The 8,211-nt window shown below is 46.0% G+C and overlaps 1 protein-coding gene across 2 annotated transcripts in view; it reads left to right on the top strand.

The window, feature by feature from the left end:
* The window catches only part of KIAA1328 (KIAA1328 ortholog), a 173,348-nt gene that overhangs the window by 208 nt on the left and 164,929 nt on the right, over positions 1 to 8,211 (top strand). For both annotated transcript variants that reach the window (XM_035310300.1, XM_035310301.1), the window contains exons 2-3: positions 3,914 to 3,949; positions 5,691 to 5,830. In XM_035310300.1, the coding sequence (XP_035166191.1) occupies positions 3,914 to 3,949; positions 5,691 to 5,830 (176 nt within the window). The remainder of the gene's footprint in view (positions 1 to 3,913; positions 3,950 to 5,690; positions 5,831 to 8,211) is intronic.

Below are 8,211 nucleotides of genomic sequence, written 5' to 3'. Positions count from 1 at the left end.
GGGGAAGGGAAGGGTGGCCGGGGTGTGCCCCCGGGCGTCCCCCCGGGCGTCCCCCCGTGCCTGGCCTCAGTGTCGGTCCTGGGCTGTAAACTCTGCGGAATGGGGTTGGGTTCAGGTTGTGGAAGGAGCCACCAGGGAGAAACCGAGCTGGAGGTGCAGACCGCAAGGAAAAGGTCGTGTAAGCACAGAATATAGAGTTATTAGGGTTGGAAGCAGCCTCCAAGACCGTCTGGTCCAACCATTGCCCTGCCGCCAGTGTCACCCGCTAAGCCGTGTCCGCAGGCACCGGGTTGAAACTTTCTTCTGTGTGGCCGGAGTGCCGTGGGCTGGGCTGAACCTGCCGGGGAGCCGGGGCTCTGTGTGTGAGGCTGTGGGGGCCGTGAGCCTTGTTTGGTGACCTTATCGCACTCCACAGGTACCTTAAAGGAGGCTGTAGCGAGGTGGGGGTTGGTCTGTTCTCCCACGTGCCTGGTGACAGGACGAGGGGGAATGGGCTAAAGTTGTGCCAGGGGAGGTTTAGGTTGGCTATTAGGAAGAACTTCTTTACTGAACGGGTTGTTAGTCACTGGAACGGGCTGCCCAGGGAAGTGGTGGAGTCACCATCCCTGGAGGTTTTAAAAGACGTTTAGATGTAGAGCTTAGGGATATGGTTTAGTGGAGGACTTGTTAGTGTTAGGTCAGAGGTTGGACTCGGTGATCTTGAAGGTCTCTAACAGCCTAGATGATTCTGTGATTCTGTTGCAGGAGCCCAGCGGGGCTGGACGTGTCAGTACAGTGGTTGTGGTGCTGGGGTTTCGGTGTGTAAATGCCCAGCTAGCGAGATGAGATGAGCTTACCCAGTGCATAGATCATGAAGGCGTTGGCATCAATGTTTCAGCTCAACAGCTGAGGTAGAGGCTCAGCTAACGCAGGAGATGTGAGGGTGGAACTGGAGGCCTGGCCTGGCGGAAATGTCGGAGCTGACAACTTAGGTATGAGGGACTTGAGGCATTGCTGTTGCTGGCACTGGGAGTGGGATTCCAGCATCAGCTAGAAGTGATTCAGAAGGAAGGTATGTGTGCACGCTCCTGTGTTTGTGAAGGATTGCACACCCACCCCAAAACAGTGCGCAGATGGAACAGGCTGACCTTCCCTGGGCTGTTTAGGGGCACGTTGTTATAAATCTTGGAAGACGTCCCGTTTATGGTTTTTAAACAACAACAAAAAAGCCAACAACTTTCCCTGTGATAGGGTGAAGGTTGGTAATCACATATCAGATTTGTTGCTGCAGCATCATTACTCTGAGTTGGTTACTGTGACCGTGTTTGTGTGCTTTTATCAGTAAACTCCCAGGGTGACCGGGTGTCTCCATCACCAAATAAGGTCTCCTGAGCCCAGCGGTGGAGCAGTGCCCTCATGCACCGAGATGTTGCAAGGGATGAGGATCTTTCTGACAACCATTTCTATTTTACGCGCTTCTGCAAGGGGGTAGTGTTGCTTGTAATCCTGGCAAAGTTTAAATACCCTGAAAGACATCATAAGAACAAATGATAGTGGATGTTTTTAAAGAAGAGAGAGGGTTGAGTTTGGCGTGAATTGATGATGGTGGCTTAATAGCTCTGGAAAACTGAACTCCTCTGTGATTGCCAAATAGTTACAGCATAGCGAGGCAGACTGCAGCGTGCTGTGCTGTTGTGTGTCTCTAGCTTGCTGTGGGGGGACCGTGAGCATCATAAGATGATCAGTTTCTGCAATGCCTGTGGTGACTGCTGTTGCCTTGAACATTAGCTGTGGCGTCAGTAGGTTTATAACATGTACAGTCAGCCCAGGAGGAGTCTTGAGAGGTGTGTGGCAGTGAGTTAACATTAAATGGCTGGTGCTGGTGCTGTCCCCAGCCTCACTCCAAGACAGGGATGTTGGCCCTGTGTATGAATCAGCTCCTGAGACACTGCAGCCTTCAGCCCAGCTGATTAAGGTGGACTGATCTCACTTTGGTTTGTCCTAATACACTTTGCAGGAGGGTGGTCCTGGTAGCGTGGGGGAGAAACCACATCAGCTCTGTCTAATCCCACTACTCGGCATCTATCCACAGCAGTGCCAATGAGCGAGGCAAGCTTCAAAAGCCAAATGCTGTTTAGGCAAATCTGTTTTATTTCCTACAGCCATGTGTTGACACAGATTAACCATATGCCAGCTGAGAAAGCAATTGCCTGTGCTGAGGATCGTTGTTTCTGGTAGCAGTATGAGTCGAAGATCTTTTCGGTATCCCGCAGGCTGCTGTCATAGCTTTGCTGACACAGCTGTTTGGGCTGGGCTGGGATCCAGACTGGGACTTGATGTACCTTGGTGCTTTTTGGGGAGAGGGGGGCACGATGCTCTACTTCCAGAATTGATTCAGTTTCTTCACCTGGTTCATGGTGTAACCCCATATTGTGTTGTGACAGAAACAGCAGGCTGCAGCTTACAGGTGAGGACAAAACTGCTTCCGCTGTTTGTAGAGAGATGAATGACAGCAGTACCAGGTGAAGCTCTTCTCAAACTGGTCTAAGACTGATGAGTGGTAATTGTTTGTAAGTGTTAACGTGGATCAGAAGGATTACAAGTGATGCTTGCTTGTGATTACAAGCCCTTTCAGTGTGCCAAGTATCACTTGTGCGAGGGATCGTGAGGATTGATGGAACTGAAGTTGCTGTCCAGAGATAAAAGCTTCTGGATTGTTGCTAATTTTTGTCTGCAGTGAGGTAGAGGAAACTAAACTAAGTTTCTGAGATGGTACTACCAAAATCAAATTTTAGTTAAAGCAAGAGTTATGAGAGAGAATTGGTATAGCTTAGCTGAAAGATTTTTCACAATTTGACTCTACTGTGTGGAGACAGCCGTGGAAAACCTTAAACACATTTATCTGTAAACAGTATGGAAGTTAAGTAATTGAGTTGGCCAAACGTTTAAGGCTGAGGAAAGTACTATAAAGGAAACGTTAGTAGAGGAGGCTTTTGAGCCCCGTACTTTTGTTTTTCACTTCAGCATAAAGTTAGTAACTTACGTGGGAATGAAGGATCTGTACTTCCAGCTAACTGAAAGTATCTTTAAGGAAGGTGCCATAGCCTACACCCTTCCCTGAATTGTGAGAATTGTGCTGAGCCCTATTCTTAGGGACTTCTAGGAGGCAAGGTTGGATCCAGTTCAGTGACTGCTAACGTAACAGACGTAACATGGTGCCTGGTCCTTTGTGATTTTTTGAGTATTTTCTGCAGTCACATAATTCAATAGTTAAAGCGCTGGATTATTTGAAAGTTCTTGAGATAAGTTACCAACAAAAATGGTTTCAGGCCAACTTTTGATCTTGTTAGAAAGGACAAGTCCTCAGGCTTTCAGCTGGCACTTGTCATGTGATGATCAGATGGGGATGACCAACTTCCTTTGAAAGCTTCTGTGTTCATCCTCATTTACATTTCCTAGACTATGCCGTACAACATGTAGTGTTATTTTGTCGTAGCGTGATGATGTGCTGTTCTGGAAGTGTGGTTTCCCTATATATCAAGGGTTCCTTACATAAAGATAATCCACTCTTAATTTAAATAAATACTGTTACTTGATTATCTTGGTAATTGCCCTTACCAGGGGCTGGTCCCTGGGATCTTTTGTGAAGGGGACCTGTCAGATAATCTTTGCTGCCTAAAGGTCAAGGCACAGTGAGGCGGGAGTAACACTTTTTGTTTTAGCAATCTGTGTTGTTTTTTTTTTCGCTTCCTAGTCAAGTTTTTCCGCTTCCAGTTCTCCCAAAGTGTTGCCAATCTGTTTGCTTATCAACAGCCTGCTAAGATTAAGGGCGAAATACTTATTTTTATAGTTGAGTTTAAAGAGCCAAGCTCTTCCTTTTGTGTTTATTCCCTTTATCTTTTGTGTTTATTCCCTTTAACAAAGCTACACGCAGCTTCTGATGAAGAACAGCCAATGGTGTACGTTTCAGGTATGAACTTCTAATAGCCATAAACAAAGCTGTTTTTTCCTGTGAATGCTAAACTGTGCAGTGTTTTTTCAGCTATGCAATTTGCGTACGTAAGTGTTTAAGGTACAGAGTCATCCCAAGTACTTTAACTTGTATTGGGACATACAGGATTATAGCAGGGGATTTATGCCCTGCTGCTTAGATAAGCATATGGTATCATGTGAACAGTTTCAGGGGAGCTGTTTCAGTTGCAGGTACAGCATAGTTTCATTCAGCCTATAAGGTAAGCTGAATTTTTAGTGCGGTCTCCAGGGAATGTTGAAACATTGGAGATTCTCAGGTCCTTTGTAAATTTTGAAGGGAACGGTTAAAGCTAAGATTCATTGTGTACAGAAAAACTGAAATTGTTTTGTAATTAGTTCTCTTGACCTTGATATACTGAGCGCATACTAGTGTACATCCCTGTGAAATAATGAGTGTTCTTAGCCTCCCTTCTTCAGAATTTTCTACATGTTGTCAAACATAAGGACAACTTTTACAGTGACACCATGTCCTGATGATTAACTCAAGTAAAATTGCGTATATGTGCAGCAGTTAAGCAGTTACGAACTTTGAGGAGCCCTTATTCTCTACCTTTGGAGTAGCATGGTTACCCTCACAAAAAAAAGAACAAAAAACCCTACAGGGTGAGCGGCTCTATTAAAAATCTTTGAATGTGTTTAGTTGCTAGTATAATTCAAGCCAAGCGCTATTAGATTGTTAATCAGTGTGTCCTAGAAAAGAAGCAGCTATCCAAAATGCTGGAAATGATTCACTTTGTGTAACGTTCTTCCACTTCTTTTCCACTCCTGTGTTTATGAGGAGAACGTCAGAAACATTTTCCCTTGTGTCCAAGCACAGAGATGTTAAAGTCTGTAATTTAGTTCTTTCACTTGAATTGCTGACACACTTCTAAAGTTCATTCCCCAAAGGAGTAAGTTCATTCCCCAGAGGAGTATAGTCTGTATTATAAATACAGTATTTGATTTTTTTGGTCAAAATTTCTGCACTTCTGAACAGTCAAGGCTTGATCTTTCAGGCAAGACCAAGGAGCCGTTGGTTTTCATCTGGCCTTGGGAGGTTTTAGCGTCACTGTTAGTGATGACGCTTTATAATTGCACCACGAGGATTTGCAGTGCTGTAGCGCTTTTACCTGCAGTAGAGGTGAACTAATTCCAGTTACGGCAGGAAGCTTTTTACAGAAGATCTGTGGAGTGTGCTCTGCGGTGTCACCTTACTCATATGCGTGGTCCTGACAGGAACAGTTAGTGTGAGCAATCAGCAGCTTGTCTGTATAACAGAAAAAAAATGGTTTATCATGTGAGTTGTACTTCTAACAGCATTACTTCTGTTTGGTTCCTATTTGTATTTGAGTGTCAGAGCAGCAGCTCAATTTTATACTTCTGCATCTTAAACACTACTTTTTGCATTGAACCTCAGTCAGAAGGCAACACACAGGTTTTAGACTTTACTTCCATATGCACGTGGCTGGATGTTCAGTGCTGGGCACCTCTTTTCTTCTGCTCATATTTTCATCCTAACAATTTTTTTTTTATGGGGTGAGAGTCTGGGGGGAACTGCAAACAGACACCTGAAATTCTCTTTTTTTTCAAAAAGAGCTGCTAAGCCAAGAATGAATTTGTGGAAGGCCTGTTGTAGGAGGCACAAAAAGCTTCCCATTTGACTTCATAATCTGTGTGTTTTACTTGTCTTTCATCTACAGGAGTGTCTACAAAAGCAAATTTAAGAACAAGGTATTTGCCAAAGAGTCAAAAAAGTGAAACTGAGCGAAAGGTGCCTGTAGCTGTTGCGTCTGTTTCCATGGATCCTGTTAGAAGCACTGGAGATCTGACAGGGCAGCAGGTCAGTAAAGGCAATTTTTTCTTGCTTTGAAGAGTGCACATAGTGGAGAAATGTTGGGAAAATCTGAAAATCTTTAGATAGAAGACTTCTAACACTATTACTCTTGCAAATTCTTAACTTTTTTGTCCATTTGCTGCAGAAATTAATTTTCCCCTGAGATAGCTTGCTAACTTAAGGAGAACAAAAGCTCAATGTGCTAATGTATGTAAGTAGTTTGCAACCAGGGCTATGTGAAATGGCTTATATACCTGTGTGTATGTGTCAGTCCTGGCTATCAGGGGAGGTCCCACTCGACTGGCAGCTACCAAACGTGATGCCCATCTACAAGAAGGGCCAGAGGGTAGATCCAGGGAACTATAGGCCTGTTAGTGTGACCTCAGTGCCAGGGAAGCTCATGGAGCAGATTATCTTGGGTGTCACCATGCGGCACTTGCAGGGCAAGCAGGCGATCAGGCCCAGTCAGCATGGGTTTATGAAGGGCAGGTCCTGCTTGACAAACCTGATCTACTTCTATGACAGAGTGACACGCTTAGTGGATGAGGGAAAGGCTGTGGACATGGTCTACCTTGACTTCAGTAAGGCTTTTGACACCGTTCCCCACAGCATTCTCCTCAGGAAACTGGCTGCTCTTGACTTGGGCTGGCGCACGCTTTGTTGGGTTAGAAACTGGCTGGGTAGCCGGGCCCAGAGAGTTGTGGTGAATGGAGTCAAATCCAGTTGGAGGCCGGTCACTAGTGGCGTTCCCCAGGGCTCGGCACTGGGGCCAGTCCTCTTGAACATCTTCATCGATGATCTGGATGAGGGGATTGAGTGCACCCTCAGCAAGGTTGCAGACGACACCAAGTTAGGTGCGTGTGTCGATCTGCTCGAGGGTAGGAAGGCTCTGCAGGAGGATCTGGATAGGCTGGACCGATGGGCCGAGGCCAACGGTATGAAGTTCAACAAGGCCAAGTGCCGGGTCCTGCACCTGGGGCACAACAACCCCAAACAGAGCTCCAGGCTGGGAGATGAGTGGTTAGAAAGCTGCCTGGCAGAGAAGGACCTGGGAGTATTGGTTGATGGTTGGCTGAATATGAGCCAGCAGTGGGCTCAGGCGGCCAAGAAGGCCAACAGCATCCTGGCTTGCATAAGAAACAGTGTGGCCAGCAGGTCCAGGGAGGTGATCGACCCCTGTACTCAGCTCTGGTGAGGCCGCACCTCGAGTACTGTGTTCAGTTTGGGCCCCTCACTACAAGAAGGACAGGGAGGTGCTTGAGCAAGTCCAGAGAAGGGCTATGAAGCTGGTGAAGGGTCTGGAGAACAAGTCTTACGGGGAGTGGCTGAGGGAGCTGGGACTGTTAAGCCTGGAGAAGAGGAGGCTCAGGGATGACCTTATTGCGCTCTACAGGTACCTGAAAGGAGGCTGTAGCGAGTTGGGGGTTGGTCTATTCTCCCACGTGCCTGGTGACAGGACGAGGGGGAATGGGCTAAAGTTGTGCCAGGGGAGGTTTAGGTTGGCTATTAGGAAGAACTTCTTTACTGAACGGGTTGTTAGTCACTGGAATGGGCTGCCCAGGGAAGTGGTGGAGTCCCCATCCCTGGAGGTCTTTAAAAGACATTTAGATGTAGAGCTTAGGGATATGGTTTAGTGGAGGACTTGTTAGTGTTAGGTCAGAGGTTGGACTTGGTGATCCTGGAGGTCTTTTCCAACCTAGACTATTCTGTGATTCTGTGTAGAGGGAGAAAGAAGCTTAGAGTAACTCTTCATCGGTACTTTACTTGCCAAACACACAAGCAGTGTTTCAGTCTATTCAGTTTCTTTGGTCTAGTCTTATCATTTAGAAACTGGACACGCAAAATTCTTTTTGGAGGCCTTTTTGTCATGTCTGCTCATGTAACAAGGTAAAATCACTTTCCATTTTTGATAGTAAAAGTTAAAATGCATCTGAGTAATAGGAGCTGCTCTGCCAGTTGATATTATCTTTGGCTGTGCTTCAGTGTCTTATCTGGCCTACTTCTGTGTCAATAAGTGACCCTTTTAGAGTTTATTGTGTTAGAAGTTTAAAAGCAGTGGGGTTTCCCTTGGAAGGTTATTTAGTGTTCTGATAGGTCTTGTGATGTTCCAAAATCTGTTGAGAAGTGGCATTTTTTTGTTGTGATTTGGGTAGTATATTGATTGTGAAAACTATTTAAATATTGTTGTCTCTTGCCTAGCAGTCATCTGGGGCAACTCAGTAAGCTATTAGGATTTGGTATCTTTGTACTTGCAGGCAGTATCTAAAACTTTTCATAGAATCACCAGCTGGTTTGGGTTGCAAGGGACCTCAAAGCTTACCCAGCTCCAGCCCCCTGCCATGGGCAGGGACACCTCCCACCAGCCCAGGCTGCCCAAAGCCCCATCC

The sequence above is a fragment of the Oxyura jamaicensis genome, chromosome Z (genome assembly GCF_011077185.1).
Source record: "Oxyura jamaicensis isolate SHBP4307 breed ruddy duck chromosome Z, BPBGC_Ojam_1.0, whole genome shotgun sequence".
NCBI classification, from domain to species: Eukaryota; Metazoa; Chordata; class Aves; order Anseriformes; family Anatidae; genus Oxyura; species Oxyura jamaicensis.
The sequence above is the reverse complement of the archived record's forward strand: the minus strand, read 5'-3'. Positions and strand labels throughout refer to the sequence as shown.